This window comes from Diceros bicornis, chromosome 6 (genome assembly GCF_020826845.1).
Source record: "Diceros bicornis minor isolate mBicDic1 chromosome 6, mDicBic1.mat.cur, whole genome shotgun sequence".
Lineage (NCBI taxonomy): Eukaryota > Metazoa > Chordata > Mammalia > Perissodactyla > Rhinocerotidae > Diceros > Diceros bicornis.
The window spans coordinates 11,892,166-11,915,703 of NC_080745.1; the positions used below are offsets into that span (position 1 = coordinate 11,892,166).

At 37.5% G+C, this 23,538-nt stretch overlaps 1 protein-coding gene across 4 annotated transcripts in view; it reads right to left on the minus strand.

Moving 5' to 3' along the window:
• PTPN20 (protein tyrosine phosphatase non-receptor type 20) overlaps positions 1–23,538 on the minus strand; it is a 112,434-nt gene that overhangs the window by 36,416 nt on the left and 52,480 nt on the right. Inside the window, exons 3-5 of one of the 4 annotated variants that reach the window (XM_058542841.1) lie at positions 21,656–21,747; positions 15,881–15,978; positions 13,049–13,161 (exon numbers count right to left, since the gene is read on the minus strand). In XM_058542841.1, coding sequence (XP_058398824.1) covers positions 13,049–13,161; positions 15,881–15,978; positions 21,656–21,747 — 303 coding nt within the window. Of the gene's footprint in view, positions 1–13,048; positions 13,162–15,880; positions 15,979–20,692; positions 21,748–23,538 lie in introns of those variants that run through there. The other 3 variants (XM_058542839.1, XR_009220402.1, XR_009220401.1) reach the window with 3 other exon arrangements.

Sequence of the window (23,538 nt, forward strand, 5' to 3'; positions counted from 1 at the left end):
TAGGTTCCTCTTGGCTGTGACGGTTTCTCAGACTTTCCCTGTGTCTGATGACCTTGACAGTTGGAGGAGTGCTGATCAGGTATATTCTAGGATGCTCGCTATTGCAATTTGTCTGATGTTTTTCTCATGATTAGCCTAGGATTATGGGTTTTGGGGAAGATCACAGAGGTAAAGTGCCATATTAATCACACCATATCAAGGATACATACTTATAAACATGATTTATGACTAGTGATGTTGACCTTGGTCACCAGCTGCAGCTGTGTGTCAGGTTTCCCCACCACAGAGTTATTCTTTATAAGCATACCCTTTCCATATTTTACTCTTTGGAAGAAAATCACTCTGTACAGCCCACAATTACAGGGTGGGAGTTATGCTCCATCTCCTTTATAGTGGAATATCAACATAATTTATTTGGAACTCTTCTGCATGGGAGATTTGTCTCTTCTCTACATTTATTATTATATTCAATAATTTATTTATATCAGTATGAACTCACAGATATTTATTTGTACTTTGGGTTCTTATCCAGCGCTACAATGTATTGTTGCTTCAATTGTTCCAGAATTGGCCACTGAGAATGAGAAAACATTTTGAATTGAATATAAATAAAAACACATCAAAATCTGTGGAATGCTGCTAAAGCAGTATCCATGGAAAGATTTGTTGTATTAAATGCTTATATTAGAAAAAAAGAAAGAACTCATATCAATAAAGAAATCAATGAGGAGTGATGGTGGAGTGAACCCTTCCCTCAGACTCTCCCCGCTAAGGTATGACGAAAAAGACATTCATAAACCAACAGAGGACATTCACACAACACAACAGATGTGTTAGAGATCCACACAGCCACATGTCTGAAGCCCCCAGGAAGAAGTGGAAGGAAGTAAGGGGATCTCCTCTCCCTCCTCCACAGCGACCTATGCCACGGGACTGCACGCTGCACTGAGAGGAGGTGGGGAGTGGCAGGTCTCCCAGGAAGACCTTTGCTCTCCGAGTTGCCTCCCAGCTGTGGGAAAACTCCACACAGAGGAGGCCAAGGAACTGCAGGGGTATCTTCATCAAGCCAGCACCCCAAGAGAGCAGACAGACAGGACAGAGTGAGAACGCCTCCAGGATTGCCCAAACAAAACAAAGCGCCTCTCCCTCGACCTGGCGCACCAGCTCGTCTGGTCAGCCAGAGCAAGGGACCCCAGCCAGAGCACATGCACATATGTGTGTAAAGCAGCAGTGCAGGGCAATCGCAGATGGGCCTTGTCAGCATAGATTTCAAAGGACAGGCACAGATGCCAGGGATCGCAGTTGGTTCAGAATACACAGCTCCTGCCATCGCCCCCTCCCCCAGTGGCAGAAGGTGGAATTTGCAACCAGATACTTCCACTATGCAAAGGCACAAATCCACCCTGTCAAATAGCATGAAGAGGTATATCAAAACTCCAGACCAGAAGGAAAATGACAATCACCCAGAAATCAATCCTGAAGGCACAGAAAATTACAATCTAAATGACAAAGAATTCAAAATAGCTATCATAAGAAAACTCAATGAGTTACAAGAAAATTCAAAAAGACAGTTCAATGAAATCAGGAACAAAATTAATGAACAGAGGGAATTCTTCACAAAAGAGATTGACACTATAAAGAAAAAACAATCAGAAATGTTGGAGATGAAAAACACAATGAATGAGATAAAGAAAAATCTGGAGACCTTGAATAACAGAGCTGATATTATGGAGGACAGAATTAGCAACTTGGAGGATAGAAATATAAAACTGCTTCAGATGGAGGAGGAGAGACAACTAAGACTAAAAAGAAATGAAGAAATTCTCTGAGAAATATCCGACTCAATTAGGAAATGCAACATAAGGATTATAGGTATTCCAGAGGGAGAAGAGAGAGACAAAGGAGCAGAAAGCTTGTTCAAAGAAATAATAGCTGAGAACTTCCAAAACCTGGGAAATGAGATGGAATTACAGGTAAAAGAAGCTAATAAAACTCATAATTACATCAGTGTAAAAAAGACCTTCTCCAAGGCATATATTACAAAAACTGGCAAAAATCAATGACAAAGAAAAAATATTAATGGCAGGAAGGCAGAAGCAAATAACCTACAAAGGAACCCCTATCAGGCTTTCAGTGGCCTTCTCAGCAGAAACCTTACAGGCAGGAGAGAGTGGAATGATGTATTCAAAATACTGAAAGACAAAAACTTTCAGCCAAGAATACTCTATCCAGCGAAAATATCCTTCAGATGTGATGGAGAAATAAAAAAACGTTCCCAGATAAACAAAAGCTGAGAGAGTTCATTGCCACAAGACCCCCTTATAAGAAATAATCAAGAAAGCCCTCATACCTGAAAAAAAAAGAAAGGGTTTACAAAGCCTTCAAAAAGGAGATAAATAGGCAGACAAAATCAGAAAATTTCAGCTCTCTATCAGAACAGGTTAGCAACAATTATAACATTAGCGATAAAGGGAAGGAAAACATCAAAAATAACTATAATCTCTTCATTTTAACCACAAGCTCACACACAAAACAGAATAAGTTGTGACAACAATAACTTGAAGGGCAAAGAGGAACGGGAAGGAATCTACTTAGACTAAGGAAATAAGAGGCCATATCAGAAAATGGACTATCTCATCTATGAGATTTTTTTATACAAACCTCATGGTAACCAGTAAACATATAATCAGAACAGAGACATAAATGATAAATAAGGAGAAAACCATCATAGAGAACTACCAAACTGAACTGGCAGTCTGAAATACATGGGACGAGAAACAAGGGAAATACAAAATAACCGGAAAACAAGTGATAAAATGGCATCATTAAGCCCTCATATATCAATAATCACTCTAAATGTAAATGGAGTGAATTCTCCAATCAAAAGACACAGAGTGGCTGGATGGGTTAAAAAACAAGACTCAACATTATGCTGCCTCCAGGAAACACATCTCAGGTCTAAAGACAAACAGGCTCAGAGTGAAGGGATGGAAGACAATACTCCAAGCTAATGGCAAGCAAAAGAAAGCTGGTGTTACCATACTTGTATCAGACAAAGTAGACTTCAAGATAAAAAAAGGCAGTGAAAGACAAAGAGGGGCAGTATATAATGATAAAAGGGACACTCCACCAAGAAGACATAACACTTTAAAATATATTTGCACCCAATACAGGAGCACCAAAGTACATAAAGCAACTAATAACAAACCTAAAAGGAAATATTAACAGCAAAACAATAATAATAGGGGACCGTAACAACCTACTTACATCCAGAGAGAAAGTCAACAAAGAAACAGTGGAATTAAACAAAAACTAGACTAGATGGACTTTTTATATATATATATATATAGAGAGAGAGAGAGAGAGAGAGAGAGAGAGAGAGAACACTCCATCCAAAACCAGCAGAATATACATTCTTCTCAAGTGCACATGCAACATTCTCAAAGATAGACCATATGTTGGGAAAACAAGGAAAGCCTCAATAAATTTAAGAAGATTGAAATAACATCACACATCTTTTCTGACCATAATGCTATGAAACTAGAAATCAACTACAAGAAAAAAGCTGAGAAAGTACAAATATGTGGAACCTAAACAACATGCTACTGAACAACCAATGGATCATTGAAGAAATTAAAGGAGAAATCAAAAAATATATGGAGACAAATGAAAATTAAAATACATGATACCAACTCATATGGCATGCAGCAAAAGCGATCCTAAGAGGGAAATTCATAGGAATAAAAGCCCAGCTTAACAAACAAGAGAAACCTCAAATAAGCAATCTTAAACTACACCTAATAGAACTAGAAAAAGAAGAATAAACAAAGCCCAAAGTCAGCAGGAGGGAAATAATAAAAATTAGAGCAGAAATAAATGAAATTGAAGCCAAAAAAAACAGTAGAAAGGATCAATGAAACTAAGAGCTGGTTCTTTGAGAAGATAAACAAAATTGACAAACTCTTAGCCACAATCACTAAGAAAAAAAGAGAGAAGTCTCAAATAAATAAAATTAGAAATGAAAGAGGAGAAATTACAATAGACACCACAGAAATACAAAGGATTATAAGAGAATACTATGAAAAACTATATGCCAAAAAATTGGACAATCTAGAAGAAATGGATAAATTCTTAGATTCATACAACTTCCCAAAACTGAATCAAGAAGAAATAGAGAATCAGAATGGACCAATCACAATTACAGAGATTGAAACAGTAATCAAAAACCTCTCAAAAAATAAAAGTCCAGGACCAGATGGCTTCTCTGGAGAATTCTACCAGTCAAAGAAGATTTAATACCCATCCTTCTCAAATTATTCCAAAAAATTGGAGAAGACAAAACACTTCCTAACACATTTTACAACCCAACATCACCCTGATCCCAAAGCCAGACAAGGAAAACATAAAGAAGGAAAAATGAACATAGATGCAAAAATCCTCAACAAAATATTGGCAATCAAATACAGCAATATATTAAAAGATCATACACTATGATCAAGTGGGATTTATACCAGGGACACAGGGATGGTTCAACATCCACAAATCAATCGATGTGATACACCACATTAACAAAATGAGGAATAAAAACCACATGATCATCTCAATAGATGCAGATAAAGCATTTGACAAGATCCAACATCCATTTATAATTAAAAAAAACTCTCAGTAAAATGGGTATAGAAGGAAAGTACCTCAACATAATAAAGGCCATATATGACAAGCCCAGAGCCAACATCATACTCAACGGGGAAAACCTGAAACCCATCCCTCTGAGAACAGGAAAAAGACAAGGGTACCCACTCTTGCCACTCTTATTCAACATAGTACTGGAGGTTTTGGCCAGAGCAATTAGGCAAGAAAAAGAAATAAGGGGTATCCAAATTGGCAAAGAAGAAGTGAAACTCTGGCTGTTAGTAGACGACATGATTTTATATACAGAAAACCCTAAAGAATCCATGGGAAAACTATTAGAAATAATCAACAACTACAACAAAGCTGCAGGGTACAAAATCAACTTACAAAAATCAGTGGCATTTCTATACTCTAATAATGAACTAGCAGAAAGATAAGTGAAGAATACAATCCCATTTACAATCACAACAAAAAGAATAAAATATCTAGGAATAAATTTAACCAAAGAGGTGAAAGACGTATACAATGGAAACTGTAAGACATTATTGAAAGAAATCGATGATGACATAAAGAAACAGAAAGATATTGCAAGCATGTGGATTGGAAGAATAAACTTAATATGTGATAAAAGCATATTTAAGTTCAGTTGTGAAAGGTGGTTTATTTAGTGAATGGTGCTCGTGTAATTGTCTAGTTGGTTCTCTACACCTCTGCCATATTTAGCAATTAACCACAGATGGACTAGTGATCTAAGCAAAATGAATAAATGAATGAATGAATGAATGAAAATTCTGGAGAAAATTCAAAAGAATATTTGTATATTCTTCCAGTAAAGAAGACCTTTTTAAACATTCTAGAAACCCGAAATGTTTATGAAGGTCTCCCTTCTTAAGGTAGTGGCAAGGGGAGAAATTACAATATATTTGTCAGACAGACAAGGTGTTAAGATTTCAAACATGTGAAGAGTTCCTACAAATTAATAAGAAAAAAATGGGCAAAGGATATAAATATGCAAATGAAAGAAGAGGCTAATAAACATACAACAAAATACTTGCTCTCACTAGCAATCAGGATAAGGTGAATTAGAGTAATAAGGAAGTGCTACTTTTCATTCACCAAATTCACAAAAATTAGAAAAAGAGTTATCTAGTGATGATAAGAGTGTGAGAAATTGGACCCTTCCAACAAACCAGAGCAAGAATAAATTGCTCTAACATTTTGGAAAGAAATCTAGTATTGTCTACTAAAATACAAGTTGAATGTATACTTTTTTTTTAAAGATTTTATTTATTTATTTTTCCCCCCAAAGCCCCAGTAGATAGCTGCATGTCATAGCTGCACATCCTTCTAGTTGCTGTATGTGGGACTTGGCCTCAGGATGGGTGGAGAAGTGGTGCCTCGGTGCGCGCCCGGGATCCGAACCCGGGCCACCAGCATCGGAGTGCGCGCACTTAACCACCAAGCCACGGGGCCGGCCCTGAATGTATACTTTGACTTGACCATCTTACTTCAGGGAATCTAACCAAAATAAAAGCACCAGTACCAAGGAAATGTGTGTAAGAATATATATTGTGGATTAGTAATGGGGAAAAGTCAAATGGAGAATGGGTGAGTTTACTATAGCATGTCTGTAAAATGGAATATTAGGCAGCCATTAACATGGTGCTAGAATATGTGTTAACCTATATACATAATATAATTTAAGTTTAAAAAAATAAGATTGCAGAGTAATGTATAGCACAATTTTTATTTAAACTTTAAGCAGAAAATCTAAGTTTTTATATCCTTGTGTGTTCATAGAGAAACTATTAATATTGGTTACTTCTGAGTCGAGATTTCAGATGATGGGAAGAAATTATTAACTTTTTCTTTATATTTCTTTGTATTGATTTTTTTAATATAAGCATATATTAAGTTCGTAATTTAAATTTTTTTAAATTTGGACTTTTAAAATATTTTATTAAGGATCAAGTAGGTGCAAAATAATAGATAAATAAAATATCTTTAAGGTATAAAAATAATAACAATACACTACCCAGTTTAAAAGAGAACATTATCATTGCCTCTGATGTCCCCATGCGCCCTTCCCCTCCTCCTTCGGGAACAACCACTATTCTGGATTGTGCTATCATTCCTTTGATTTTGTTTGTTTTGTTTACCACATATGCTCTTTTGCGTATGCTGCAAATTTATGTAGATGGAATCATATTTTCTTTTAAATCTTGACTTTTATGCTGAGACTACACCTAGATGAGTTTGTTCATTTTCAGATTACACAAATACACTACAGCTAATTCATCTATTCCAGCGTTGAAGGGCATCTGCGTTTTTCACAGTTTAAGGCTATTACAAACGAGGGCAGTATGAAAGTCTTTGCACGTGTCTTCTGGTGCAGAAGGGAAAGCGTGTCTCTAGCTAAACAACCAGGAAAGGAACTGCTAGGGCGCTGGGTATGGGCATATTAAAACATGCCAAGTTGTCTTCCATTGTGCCCCATACTCACCAATACTGACTACTGTCACATTTTTTAATTTTTCAGTCTAGTCAGTGTAAATTGTTATTTCACTGTGGTTTAGTGTTCACTTCCCTGATTCAAAATTAGGTTGAACATATTTTCATATTTCCTCTTCTGTGAAGTGCCTGTTGATGTCTGTGTTGGTCAGCTTGGGCCACTATAACAAATTACCATCGACTCGGTAGCTTAGACAACAAACATTTATTTCTCACAGTTCTGGAGGCTAGAAGTGTAAGATCAGGATGCCAACATAGTTGGGTTCTTGGTGAATGCCCTCTTCCTGGTTTACAGATGGCTGCTTTCTTGCTATATCCTCACAAGGTGGAAAGAGACAGCTCTAGTGTCTTCATCCCTTATAAGGGCCCAATCCCATCATGAGGACTCCACCCTCACGACCTCATTCAAACTCAATCACCTCCCAAAGGCCCCACCTCCAAATGCCACCACATTGGAGATTAGGGCTTCAACATATGGATGGGGGGGGCATTCAGCCCATAGCATTCTTCCCCTGACCCCCAAAGTTTATGTCTTTCTTACATGCAAAATACATTTGTTCCATCTCAACAGCCCCAAAATTCTTAACTTGTTCAGCATCAGCCCTCAAGTCCAGAATCCAAAGTCTCATCTAAATATCATCTGAATCAGATACAGGTGAGACTGGAGGTAAGCTTCATCCTGGGGCAAAATTCCTCACCAGCTATGAACCTGTGAAACCAGATAACTTATGGGCTTCTAAAAATACAATCATGGGACAGGCATAGGATAAACATTCTAATTTCAAAAGGGAGAAATGAGAAAAGAAGGTGATGGGTCCCAAGTAAGTCCAAAACCTAGCACTGCAAACTCCATTAAACCTTAAAGCTCAAGAATAATCCTTTCGGACTTGATTCTCTGCCCTCCAGACCCACTAGGGCAGAGGCCCTGCCCCCAGACCCCCTATGGCAGCGGTCCCACCTCCTTGGCTCTGCTGGGCAGTGGTAGCAGTCTTGCCACCATGGCTCTAGGCAGCCCTGCTCTTTGTAACTGAGGTGGAGTACACTCAGGGCCTGTGGTGGGAGTGGCAGCCCTGATGATCTCTGAACTGCCCTAGAGGTCATTCTTTCCTTGCCTTGGAGAATAGTGCCTGACTTCCTATTGAGATGGCTGATTAGGTCCCTGGCTCACACCCATACTAATATTCCTATCAAACAGTCCACACCCCTCAACTTCTCTTCCAAACACACTTTCTCTTTTTATGTAATATGGATAGGCTGAGAATTTTCCAAATCTTTAAGTTCTGGTTCCTTTTTGCTTAACAATTCCATCTTCAATTCATTTCTCTCTTCTCATATTTTACTATAAGCAGTTGGGGGAACCAAGCTACCGATTCAACAATTTGCTCAGAAATCCCCTCACAAGTTCTGCCTTCCACAAAGCACTAGAACACAAACACAATTCAGCCAAGTCTTTGTCACCTTATGACAAGGACCACCTTTCTCTATTGTCCTATAGCATGTTCCTCATTTCCATCTGAGGCTTCATCAGAATGGACCTTACTATCCATATTTCTACCAACATTCCGTATGTGATTATTTACGTATTCTCTAAGACGGAAGCTTTCTCTACAGCTCTCCTCTTTCTGTTTTTGAGCTCTCACCAGAATCACCGTAGAAGTCTCTTCACAACAATATCAGCTTTTTCTAGCATGCACCTCAAAACTCTTCCAGCCTCTACCCATTACCAAAGCTGCTTCCACATGTTTAGGTATTTGTTACAGCAGCACCCCACTTCTCAATACCAATTTCTGTCTTAGTCATCTTGGGCTGCTAGGCTGCTATAACAAATTACCATGGACTAGGGGACTTACAGAACAAACACTTATTTCTGACAGTTCTGGAGGCTAGAAGTTGGAGATCAGGGTATCCTGGTGAGAACCTCCTTTCTGGTTTACAGATGGCTGTTTTTGTGCTATATCCTCACGTGGTGGAGAGAAAGAGCTCTGGTCCCTTCATCCACTTATACAGGCACCATTTGCATTAGGAAGGCTCTATCCCCATGACCTCATTCAAACTCAATTACTTCCCAAAGGCCCTATCTTCAAATGCCAACCCACTGGGGATTAGGATTTCAACGTACCAATTTTGGGGAGACAGAAAAGTACAGTCCATAGCAATGTCTTTTGCCCATTTTTCTATTGGGTTGTTTGTCTTTTACTTATTAATTTGCAGTTCTTTATATTTTCTAGTCATTAATCCTTTGTTAATGCAGACCCTGGGAGAAGCCTAATCTTCGTCCTAAATGAAACTGAAAAGGAGGGAACTGAGAAGGGAAAAGCAGCTTCTGTCTGCTTTCCCCGGAGACCGGGCCTTGCTTCTAAGAGCTAGGCCATGGCATTATCCTGTTGTACAGAAGTAAATGTCATTTATCACCAACACTAGTTGTCACTAGGGGACCATAAGAAAGCAAAACAAAATCATCTAGTTATCATATCTAAACACAGAACTCCAAAGAATAACCCTAGATATACCAACTACAAGTTTCTTGTTCCTCTATCAGTCAACATGTCACCCCTTTTCCTTTAAAACCCCTCAAAAGCGCCTGCTTGAATAGACACTGATCTTAGATCATGGGCTTCCCGCTGTTGCTGCAGCAGCAGTTTGAATAAAGCTGTCCTTCTTTTTTCCGACTCAGTCTAAGAATATTCCCAAAGACTTAGTTCCATGGATGTTTATCATATCACTGTATAATATAGTAATATTTTTAGAAAAACTACCCTAGGTGAACAACAAGAAGAGGTCGACTATATAGATAATAGTGTGGTCATAAAATGGAATATTATTTGGCTTTTAAAAACTGTAGGGTAAATATATACTTACTAAAAAGATATATTTACAATGGAATATGCTCTGTTTTTTATTCTAAAAATAGATTTATATTCAAAATTCCACTTCTGCCTAAAATGTAGAAAGCTAGAATAGCATTACTCATATGCTATCAACATATAAAGTTGAAGAAAAAACAAAATAAAACAATTTTTGAACCAATCAGAGAGTTGTGATTGCAGGGCAACCAAGTTGGAAATTTAAGGAAAGACAGACTCCTCTAAGAAGAGACAGGTCACGAACACTGGCTCACTTGTAGCAGGTGATGGGAGAAAGAGATGTCAGAAACTATACAAGTGGGAAAGAAGTATCCAGATAAAAAGCTTAATATATTGCTGAAGGCTGAATGTGGGCTAGTGTGAGAGTACAGAACCCCAGGAAGCCACAGATACAGAGAGTATACACACCATCGCAGACTCAACAGACCTCCAGTAGGTGCTCCAAAGAAGGACTGAAGACAGAGTGGGAAATGGAAGGAATCCTTCCTTCAGGGGCGTAGGCTCGGAGGAGCAGAGCCACCGCCACGGTGGTAAACGTATAAAGCCTCACTTGGACCTACCTCCCTTATAGAACAAAAGTCTTAAATTGTGGTGGGAACAGCAGCAAACCTTGTTGTGCACAGGTGAAGACGCACTGCAGTTGGGAAAAGAAAAACCCTCTACTCCTGGAGGAGGAGCAGGAAACTGTCCTGAGCTCAGGATCCTTTACCAACACTATTATAAGTCTCCTACCACTAAGTGAGGGACGGGAACCCTCTCCCACAGTAGACCTGCCAAAAATAGAAGGCAGAGTTTGGAGGCCATAGAGAGGAGGGCAGCATCATAGACAAAGCCCCACCACTGAGAACCAGGGACAGAGGACCTGCCTAAGGCTGACACTGGACTACAACAACAAAGAACTGCCTTGCTCTCCTCTCCAGGCTAGCAAGCACCAGTCTACTCCTGGAGGAGGGGCACGAGGGTGGAGAAGACCCCTTCTGAAGCACAGGCACAAAGGGAAGGCCTAAAGCTACGGATAGAACAGGAACGTTAAGAGAAACTCCCCAGCACTCCAGCTGCCACCCAAAGTACAAGTTAAATCTTGAGGAATTTTAAGTCAATAGTTCACTGTAGATAATGACAGCAACACAAAACCAAAATCCAACTCATGTCCCAAACATGCTAAATCAACAACCTACACTAACGGCCTAGCAGAGGAACAAGCATGACTATTTCCAGGCATAAATTCTATTTACCTCAATCTCTACTTTCCTACACCCAGCACCAACACTCTATCAAAATTTATGAGGCACACAAAGAAGCAGCAGCAGCAACAACAAAAGTCACTGTCAGAAAACAAAGCGATCAACAGAAAAAACTCAGAAATCACCCATCTGTTAGAATTATCAGAGAGGGAATTTTAAATAACTACAATTAATGTATTTAAGCTCTTGGTGGACAAAGGTGGACCCCCTGAAGGTCCACCTTAAAAGGTGGACAAAAATGCATGAACAGTCGAGGAATCTGAACGGAGATGGAAACTATAAGATAAAGTCAAATGGAAGTGTTAACAATGAAAAACACTGTAAAAGAGCTACAGAATGCTTTCAACGGGCTCATTAGTAGACTCAACACTGCCGAGGAAAGAGTCAATAAACTAAGATTGGTTGATAAAAATTACCTTAACTGAAACACAAAGAGCAAAAAAGAGTAGGAGGGAAAAAAGTAAAAGGCCTATTGGTACAACCTCTTTGGAACACGGTTTGTCTGTTATATGCTTATGACTCACAAATCCCACTTCTAGATATTCACCTTAAAGAAACAGAAACTTAGGTTTATACAAAACCAGTATGTCAATGTTTGTAGTGCTTTTATCCATAATTGCCAAAATCTGGAAAACAATCCAAATGTCCTTCAGCTAGTGAGTGGATAAACAAACTGATGTAGCCATACAACAGAATACTATTCAGCAAAAAAAAAAATCTAAATACTGATAAATGCAATGGTGTGGATGAATATCAATAGCACTACATTAAGTGAAAGAAGTTGGACTCAAAAGGGAACAAATTTATGATTCCATTCATAAGACACTTTGGAAAAGACAAAAGTAAAGAGAACAAAAACTTTACCCATTGTCAGGTGCTGGTGGTGGGGTTAGGAGTTGACTACAAAAGAGCACAGAGAAATTTGAGGGGTGAAGGAAGTGGACTGTATCTTGATGGTGGCGGTAGACCTTTGTCTAATCTCATGGAACCATATGCTAAAAAGGGTGAATTTTACCATATGTAAATTGTACTTCAACATTTACAAAGTAATTTTCTTGTAAACTATTTTTATGTGAGACCTGTATTTTAATAATTGCATAGTGTGATATTGCCTTAATTAGATTTGATATTTTTCAAATTAAAAAAAATCATTAGAGACGATGATTCTGGCACTTGTTGGGAAGTTGAAATGGGTGATCTCTAAGATGTTCTCTAACTCCCAGGTTTTGAGGTATATGATCCCCCAAACCCACACACAGAAATTATACATATATATTCATGGTTATATTTACATTTATATTATACACAAATGTAAATACATATACACAGAAAAAAATTTGGAACAATCTTCAGTACTATTATTTATTTTATCATATATATTTGTATTTCCTTTTTTCCACAACCCATGATTACGTGTCACCCAAAAAAAAGGTATTATTTCACTTACAAAGTATACACTGTGCAACAAATTAAAATTAAGGAAATGAGGAAGCAGATGATATTCAAGTCTATACAAATCTATAATTCCTAGTTTAAGAAAATAATAAGACCTCATTTTATTAAGATGACATGTTTGATATTAAAATATTTAAAGAAAGGGTAGAAATTTGCCCTTATGAATGTAGGGTGTGGAGCATTTTCTTCATTTTTAAAAGAAAATCCTAGAAAATGATGTTTTCCTCATTTTAAAAAGTTTCTCCTAGCTCTTTCCTGCATTTATATTAGAAATTTCTTTGTGCATATCTCTGAAATACAGCCTTTTCAAGAATCTGCTAATAAAATAGGCTGCAGTCCTACCGTGAAGCTGAGGGGAGACAGTCTGGGACGGCCCTGCAGGCTCTTCCTCCTCACTGCTCCATCTGTCTCTTAGGAAGGAGTTTCTGACTGACCACGTGATGGGCTCACTGTCACTGAAAAAGAAATTTATATATTTGTTCATGGTTTCAAACAACGTATACATTTAAGAAAGAGTCTCTGGTAATCTACATTAATTATTCAGTAAAGCTTCGCCTCCATTTCAGTTCAGCCACCCAGTTCCACTGCCACCACCTGGAACTGGCCGCTGCCAAAGAGGTAATTCTGCAGTGCCAACGTCGGATCACATTTCCTCCCAACTTCACCTGGCTTGCAAACTAGCCGCCTCGGATCAATCAACCTATTCACCTTCTTTCCTTCTTTACCTAGGCTGTAGGAGAAAAGTACTGGGGTCTCTGGGGTTTCTGATATCAGCAGAGAGCCATTTTGAAAACACTGGTAGGTCCCTGTTGGGTTTCCCTAAAACCATTCCTCCACCGCAGCTAATTCTGAACTACCACCCTCACATAGGCCCTATCTTAATTCTCTGCCTTAGTAAAAATGTAGCCCCTTATAGAAAATGCAAGCCAGAAAGCAAGAACTCTTTCAACTTACTCTCTTTTAAAATGCATACTTAGATGCACCAACATTCTTCATTACTCCTTACTTTCTCCTTGCTCAGAATTAACCCTTCCACATTCTCAACTCCATGCCTTCTGCCTCCTCTAAGACATTTTTCCGAAGTTATCTTTTCTTATATATATATATAATTAATCTCTTCCTATCTACAAATTCTTCCATTTTATAAGAATACTTGATTCTCTCTCATCTTAAAAATAGAAAACCATTTAAACTTTCTGTCTCCATCTAACTACTGCTCTAACTCTATCAGATTTTTCACATACTAGCCCACACTTGCTTCTGTTTCCTTTCCAGCTTCTCACTCTCCATGTACCATTGATACTATCTGCTTGGCTCTTGTTGCACTTTCAGTTGCAACCCCGCTTAACAAAAGCCTCCTCATTTGATTTCTGGGTCTAATCTCCAAAGTCTAGAGAAAATTGTCCCTAAAACTCAAATTTAACTACACCTGCCCACCAACTACCAAGGCTCCTTACTGGACACATAAGTTTAGGATGCTAGCAATCTGGCCCCCGCCTACTGTTTCATCATCATCTCTACTCATTTCCTTCACGCACATTATACTTAATCTTAACAAAATGAATGCCTTTTTTTTTTTTTGCCGCTAGAGGTAATTTCAGGTTTCTTACTCTTTCTCCTCCTCTTTTCTGTTTACTATAAATATCTTATTATTCTCCATTTCCTGCCAGCTAACTTCTACCTTGCTTCCAGCAATCCTCCTTCTAGATAAACAGATGATGATGATGATGATGATGATGATAGATAGATAGATAGATAGATACATAGATAGATAGATAGGTAGATAGGTAGGTAGGTAGGTAGATAGGTAGGTAGATAGGTAGGTGAATGGATGGATGGATGGATGGATGGATGGATGGATGGATGGATGGATGGATAGACAGACAGACACATGTATGAATAAAACAAAAAGACTCCATCTTTCTTTCATTTTCATTCTAATAGTCTAAATAAAATGTATACTCCTTGGTTTCACATATATTGAGTTCCTTCACACTCCAGCCCACACTGTGTTTTTGGCTCTACGTCTCATCTTCTCAAGGTTCATGGCATTCTAATTCACACATACCCTACAACTCTCGACACATAACATTTCTCACCATTAATGAGGATTTTCACAACTCCTTACCTTAGCTCAAATTTCTTCCCCCATCTTGAAATGTTCCTCCCTCTCCTTTTACCCACTAGATTTCCATTTATTTAAGATCCTAAATCCAACCAAAATATCTTTTCCTCAAGGAAGCTGGTGAGGAACTATCCCCCGGCATAGCTCTCTGCCTTCGGTACCCACAGTCCTTGGATTTTGACTCTATAATAATATTTACTACATTGTATTTAAATTTGTCTTTTACATGTCTCTTTCCATAATTAAACTGTAAACTAAAGGGAAGGACTACGTAATATTATGTATTTGTATACAGTGCTTAGTACATAATTAGTATCTACCAATTAGTATACACTATTAGCATATAACAGTATCTCAAAATGCCTTTTGAATTACTATTATTTGTTCATTTAACTACTTCTGAAAGTTGTATACACAAGTTTTATACTATACACATTATTATGCAGTGATTGTAGCTAATATTACTCATAAATCTCTAAGGAAATATGGCTCAATAAAATGTTTCCTTATTTGATATGTTTTTGCATGTAACACCTAAATTTGAACATTTTATAAGCATGAAACCTGCCATTTCTTTTCTTTTTCTGATGGAAATTGACTTTTCACCTGGTTCTTTATATTTGTTCCATATATAGAACCAAGAATTCACCATGTTAATAGTCCTATTGTTTCTGGCGCATTCTTTCTGTCTGGAAACGGATGTCACTGCTCATAAGACTTAGCTGTGTGCTGAGCTTCACCAGACCTCAGGTACACCGCCCTCCAAGAGCACACACAAGAGCACGTGTACAGAGGCTTGAGAACTGCCAACTGTCCAGACGAGAGAGAAACGGAATTCTGTGGGAATAGCTTTTTGTTGTGTTAACACCATATTTACAAGATTATAAACATATCCTATTTCTAGCCAAATAAGGTTGTACTTACTACAAAGAGCTATATCTTAAAAACTTAATCAAACATTTGTGGGCCATTATTTACTATCTCCACTTAGAGGGCTAGCTATGAACATGAATAAAGAGAACACTCACTAAATAACTCACAAGTTATACCTTTCTTCAGCCTCTTTAAAAAGATCCTCATAAGCACTATGTTGGAAATTCTGAAGAGGGAGTTTTACCTTCTCTGAGCTAATTTCATTTTCAAAAACCTATAGGCATAGAAAAAAACAAAATTATGGCTATGATTTTAGGAATACACAGTTTAAAAGAAATATAATTTCTATAGCTTCCTAAGAAGAACAATAAGGTCTTAATAATAGAATTAAAACCACAATCACAGTGTGATTTCTATTCCTAGAAAATCACTTAATATGTATATCTCCTATTAAGTATTTTCCAATCTGTCAAAACAGAGTACAGAGTACTATGCATACACAAATGATTTTTATTGAATCACTCAACTTACTTTCCAAAAGTTGATAAAAATAACCTTTATTTTTCTTTAGGAAAAAAACAACAGATTATTACTGCAGCCCAGAGGAGATGCTTATAACGAGTACTTATCATATTTAGCGTACCATTAATATAAAATTCCTAGCACGATATTTATTTTAGTACTTGTATAACTAATCCAGTAACTCTAAGTATGTGTCAGCCATGAGATTGTGTACTGCCTGATGAACATTAGTTCACTTTGTTGCATTTGCAGCCAGCCTCTTGCACAGTACCTGGCCCACTGGTAGACAAAATTGAATATAATTAGAGAGAAAAAATCACATTACAATAAAGATTTAGTAAACAATATCTTAGACCTCAATTCTGCTTCAATTAATCCATTCATTCGACAGTTCTTTTCTGGAGGCCTAGTATGTGCAACACCGTCCTAAGGGCTATGGATAAAACACTGAACAAGAAAGGAGTGTGTTCTGTCCTTGTGGTACACATATATTCTCACGGGGAGAGAGAAAATACACAGCAAGCATACAAAACTTGCAGCTGGTGAGAAGTGTTAATGCAGCAACAGAGTATGGTGATACATAACAGCCACGTACCTGAAAGAGAAGAGGAAGGGCTAAGCAAGGAGACAGGGAAGCACCCTGAGCAAGAGCAGGCCCACGTCCAGGCAGCCTTCCATGGTCTGGCCTCCGCCTAACTTCCACCCTCATCTCAGGCCTCTCTATTTCTCCTGCATCATCTCCAGACACAGCCTATGTCCTGTCTTTTCATCTTTTTTAAGTGTCTTTTAATGACTTTGATTTTGTAAAGCTTATTAATCTTTTCCCCTGTTGCTAATATGTGTGTGTATGTGTTTGGCTTAATTCCATGAAACTTCCTAGACCTGGAATACTTCTTGTAGGTATATATATAGCTATCATTCCAGAACATCGACCCAAACACAATTAATTTTAAAAATAAGCATGTTAATGGAAAGATGTAAACAACTACCCAGTATTCCTATCAAGCAAATTCATTTTGCTGAACAAGTCAAAACATGTAACTTACTATGTTTTTAGCCTAACATGAATAAGGATTGCGTGAAATATAAGGCTAACATATTTCAGCAATATGAATTTTAGAATATATTTTAGAATATATTAAATTCTAATGGATTAGCTAACTGTGATGTTGAATAATATATAAAACATAAATTAAAAAATTTTTTTCCTAAGGGAATAAGAAAAATATCAATTCTCACATATTTTTCTAAAATTCATTAAGCTTTGGTTTTAATATCTGGGGATTTAATTCACCTAGAAACGATTTTAGCGTAAAGTCTACCTTGCTCACTCCACTCAACCACCAACAATGATCTTCCTTTCACCTGGACATTCACAAGATCCAACAGGCCACACCTGGCACCAGGTGAGCTTTGCAAAAGGATACAGGAGAGGAGCCCCAACCCGTCAGCAGGACAGTCTCAGCTTGCCCTCATCAGGAGTCCTAACAGTGCTCTAACGTCAGCTCAGGTGTAAGGCAGTCAGACTACACGGGTGGGTACCTAAGTCACCCTGGCTTAGAAGCTCTAGCTGCACAGGAACCAGTATGTCTTATAACAACCCATGAACCTAACCTCCGGGGATCACAGCAAGGGGCTTCCCACATTCACTCCATTTGTACACTCAACAAGACATTCATCACCCTAGTCATAATCCTTCCAGTCCAGGAGTCATTTTTACCATAACCAATGCTGCCTAAGTAACACAGCTGATATTCCATCTTTACCAGGTTTCCAGAGAAACGGGACGTGAGAAGGCCAACACAAAATCATTTTCTCGTTGTGAAGAAAAAAAGTCTGTTGACCTTTCCTCACAGGAAATGCAGTTTTATTTTTCCTATTAGAATAACCAATTGTACCAGCACCATTAATTGAGCAGACTATTCTATCTACCATGCCACCTGTCATATAAAAGGTTCCCATATACCCCTGGGTCTTTTTCTGGAATCTCTGCGCAGTTTCACTGGTCTTATCTGCTGCTTCCTATGCTATCACCACATTTCCTCAGTTCCTACAGCTTTAGGATAGGCCTTCATCACCTGCAGTGCCAGTTGCTCCCTCCACCCCAGACATACTTTTCTTTCCTTTCCTCACTGTCTTGCCTATTCTTGGCCTTGTTTTCTCAAGTAAGTTTTTGAATCAGCTGATCAAATCTCACACTTAGACACATAAAAAAGAACTTTAATGGGGCCGGCCCAGTGGCGCAAGTGGTTAGGTGCGCGCGCTCCGTTTCAGTGGCTTGGGGTTCACGGGTTCAGATCCCGGGCGCACACCGACACACCACTTGTCAAGCCATGCTGTGGTGGCGTCCCATATAAAGTGGAGGAAGATCGGCACGGATGTTAGCTCAGGGCCAAGCTTCCTCAGCAAAAAGAGGAGGATTGGCATCAGATGTTAGCTCAGGGTTGATCTTCTTCACACACAAAAAAAAAAACTTTAAAATTTTTATTGAAATTAAATTAATTTTGTAGTTTCAATTAGGGATAACTGTTATCTTTATTAAGTCTTATTATCCATTAATATGATCGAGTTACCCATCAAAACACTTCATGATAATAAAGGCAATTCACATCTTTTCTTAGATTTACTCCTACATACTTTATATAGCTGCTATCATTGTAAATGTAATGATATAGATTACACATTATATTTGCTAACTACTGCATGATGAGCAAACCACAAGTTTTTATATGTAGTAATTTTGTATTTATTCTATTCTAAATACTTTAACTTTCCATTATGATTTCTTCTTTGGCCCATGAATCTAGAAGTACGTGTCTTTAAATTCCAAATGCATGTTTCATCTTTTTGTGGTTGACGTCTAATGAAATTTCTTTGTCAGAGACCACAGTCAGTACTATAAAGATTATCTTACATTTGTTAGATATATTTTGATTTGGTACATGGTAAATTTTTATACATGGTCCATGTATGCTTCAAAAGAATGTTAAGTTCTCTAATTTAGGGATTCAAGTTCTATATATGTTCATTATATCTAGCTTGCTAATTGTTTTTTTTTTGTAATTTTTATACTCTTAACTGTTTAATGTATCAATAAAAGAGATATTTTAAAATGGTCCACTATCATAGTGAATTTATCAATTCCTCATTGCAATTCTGTCAAATATGGCTTTATATATTCTAAAACTGTTATTAGGAGCTTATAAATTAAGAATTTTATATCTTCCTTGTGAATTAAACTTTTTAGTATTATATAGTGACCACTTACTGCCTAATGCTTTTTGCTTTTAAGTCTCTTTTGTCTGATATAACTATAGCTACACTAACTCTCTTTTGTTAGTGTTGCCCTGTGTATTTTAATTCTTTTACTTTAAAACATCAAGGGGAAATGTTCCCCAAAGATTCCTTCTTATTAAAGTACATGGATGACCAATAAAGTAAATGAAATGAGTTCTACACAGATGACCTAGTCCTGAAAATTAGTTTATCAACACTTATTGGTAGAACAAATCCCTAAAAATTAATTTCAGGAGAATCGGCACCGGAATGTGGAGATTATGAATGAGATGGGGTGGAGGAAAAGAATTCGGGTAGTGCTATCACACCAACACAATCTCTCCCATCTCCAGCAAAACAGGTTTAAAAACATTTGCACACAACTCATTTACCAAGAAAAAGTGACCTCACCTGAGTGAGAAGTCCGAGCATAATTTAAACCTGAGGTATATTTTAAGTCACGCTTCAAAATGAACTTGATTACATTTATCAAAGGAGCAAACTGTTCTGGACGGCTGCAATTCAAATTAAAGGCTCACTTGGGACTCGAATATGTCTTTGATTAAATTAAATGTGATTTGGCTAGCAATGTCAAGAAGGCACAAGGAGAAATACACTAAATTAGCAAGATGCCAGGTCTTTTTGGAGACTGCTCACTGAATCAAATTAATGTCAAATTAAAGAAAAGCCTGGATAAATTTTTCCAAGGAGACTCAGTTAGCTTTTCTGCCCTACATATGCCAAGGATTTATGAGGACAAAGTGAAAACAGTAAGACTAGGAGATAGGAGCCTGGTTTCTGGTCTTGTCTCTGTACTAAAGAGCTGTGTGATGGCAGACAAATCATTTCAGCTCTCTGGACTCAGTGTCTTCACCTCTCAAACGAGTGTTGGAATAAAAATTTCTTTATTTACCTTCCAAATCTAACCATCTACAAGTCTATGAGTCTAGACAATTCCTAGGGACAGCATCATAAATGAAAGGGTATCAGTGGCTATATTAATTGAGTCACGAAATGTAAGAAAAGCAAATTCTGATAAAATCAGCTGATTTTCCCAACATACTCTAAAAACCATCCAGAAATGTTCTAAGATACTCTTTTCTAAAAGGAAACTTTAAAGCACATCAAAGCTCATCCTAGATGGGTCAAGCCATAAAATATAGAGGGGGAAAAAAAACGATAAAACATACTCAGTTCTAGAAGGGAGTCAAGTACGGTTACATAAAGGATCTACTCAGGACATTCTATGAAGATGCTCACTTCCAAATCGTCTCTCCTACAAGTAGAAAATCATTCTGATCAGAGAATAGTATCAACAGTGGGACTGAGAGCCCAGCAGTACACTAAGAGTTAGAGACTGCCAGCCAAAGATGTGATGGTAGCCTTGATGGCCACCTTACATGTCACAGAGGAATGGACAGACTCTTATTTGAGAGAACAACAAACCACAAGGTTGTTTTTCAAAGCCACAGCACAACTGTCAGCCCTGGGTGGGGGTGGCAGCTGAACTAGGCAAGTGGGGGAAGCAGTGCTTGCTCTTGGTAGTGATTTTTCTCTCTGTTAATGCTGGAACTTGCAGAAAGTGAGTATGAGGACAGCAACACGATGGAAGTCCCAAAGCTCCAGTAGATTCCATAAGAGATAAAAATGGAAGGCATCCACCAGATGAAAATGCATTTCCCGTGTTGTGCTCTAACCCTGGCAGTATCTCCACGAGGAAGGTAATGTGTCAAAGTGAGAATTTTTGCCCCATATCTTTTGCAATCCTCTACTTTCCCATAGTTTGGAGACACTGCCCCATGCTGTCTCTATCAATTAAAAATTCCATCATCAGTATATCTAAAGTCCTTCAAATTTTATGTGAAATTTATTTTTTATCTCTTTAGTAGAACAAAATGAAATAGATGCCACAATAAGTAAAATTTCCAGAATAGCACCAAAAAGGATTTTCTTTAGAGTTGCAAAAAGTCTCACTCTTTCGAATCCCTATTTTGGTCATCTTCAACATCAGAGTAACACAGAATTGAGAAATCACTGTGGTAAGGAGAACAAAAGAAATGCCTATTCCTTAGAGAGCTTGGTGAGGGATTTGGTCATTAGCCACAGTCCATTAGCAGGGATCTCTCTTCTTCTAGTTTTACCTCACGGGTCACTGGTCTCAAAGTCTTTTCCTCACTTGATGAAGGTGAAGTCTCCCAGAAATTCAGGTCTTTTGTATCACTGTCATCTCCCTTCTGATCTTTTCCTGAACAAAGAGAAAGAAAGCATCGATCAAAGGCAAAGGGATACACAGAAGGAAAGGTTGAGGCTTACTGAGAAAAGCAAGGCTCCATGAGGGGAATTTTCCCCTACTTTTCCTGTTTTAGAGTCATCTCATCTTTATTTCCAATATTAATCATTTCTATCCCTGCTTTGAAAAAATAGCATAGCAAACATGATCCTTCTTCTAGGATTATCCTCAGGAAGTAGATTTTCAAGCAATCCCTTTGTTCCTACTTCCATGTTATTCAAGAAAGTACTCTTCAGTAAATCCTAAATATATACAACCTACAGAACCTATGCACTGGGATCTACAGAATACAGTTCTTCTGTGTTTCAGAGTCTACTTTTTGGATAAAGAATAGTGTGTTATATAAGTCTCACTTTAACTTCTTGGATTAATAATAAATAAATTAGAAATATGTTAATGTATATATAGAAAGTTGTTTTAGGCTTTATTGAGGAATGTAATATGAATCATCCCTAGGAAACTCATTGCTGGTTTTATTATAGGCTTGATGCTAATTATTCTGCTAATTTCAGTGCACAGAATCTTTCAGATAGAGGCCAAGGGAGATAATTTCTCTGATTTTAGAATTGAGCACTCAGAGTACTATTTCCTATATCATGACAGCCTTAAATATTACAATTTAGAAATTTTGTGACATGGCATATTACAAAATCAACAGTAAAAAATATAGTGAACAAGTACTTTGGAAACTAAAAAGTGCATTCCTGAATGTGTTAAAAAGGAAATCAAATATGAGGCCGGCCCAGTGGCATAGAGGTTGGGTTCACACGCTCCACTTCAGTGGCCCAGGGTTTGTGGGTTCGGATCCCAGGTGTGGACCTAAGCACCGCTTGTCAAGCCATGCTGTGGCAGGTGTCCCACATATAAAGTAGAGGAAGATAGGCATGGATGTTAGCCCAGAGACAATCTTCCTCAGCAAAAGAGGAGGATTGGCAACAGATGTTAGCTCAGAGCTAATCTTCCTCACCAAAAAAAAAAAAAAAGGAAATCCAAGAGAAATTATGAACTATTATAACATATGAATTAATTTTATAAGTATACATTAAAAAATATCAATGAAAGGACAACATATAAAAACTAATATGGAATAGCTAAAGCTGTGTTTAAGGGGGAAATGTATAGTTTTAAATACATTTATACAGAAAAACAAAAAAACTGACAAAAATGAATTTCGTTTTCAATCATAAAGGCCAAGAATAACTGAGGAAACCCCAAAAAAAAGTAGAATGGAAGATACGATAAAGAAAAGTAGCAAATAGAAAATACACTAAAACAACAGAATAATCAACAAAATCAAAGACAAGTTATTTGAAAAAGACTTAAAAATACACAAATCTCTTTCACTACTCAACTGATAACACTTAAAGTGAAAAAAGGCACAGCCCAGATCCAACTATCCTTTTTAAAAATAATAAGCAAATATTATGAGCATCTTTAGACAAATCTGATGAAATGGAAACTTTTATAGAGAATTATAAATTATCAAAATCTACTCACGAATATGTGGAAAGCCTGCATAGTATAATAACCATTTAAAAAATTAAACCAATAAGCAAAAACCTCACCCTCAGGAGAAGAAAGGCATCTGGGCCCAAACAGGTTTCCAGATGAGATTTTATCAAACTTTCAATGAACAAAAATCTCTTTCTTATGTAAATTGTTTTGGAGAATTTTTTTTTAAAGTTACCTGATTTATATTAAAAGGTTAGTAAAATCCTGACATGAAAACAAGTAAAACACAAGTAA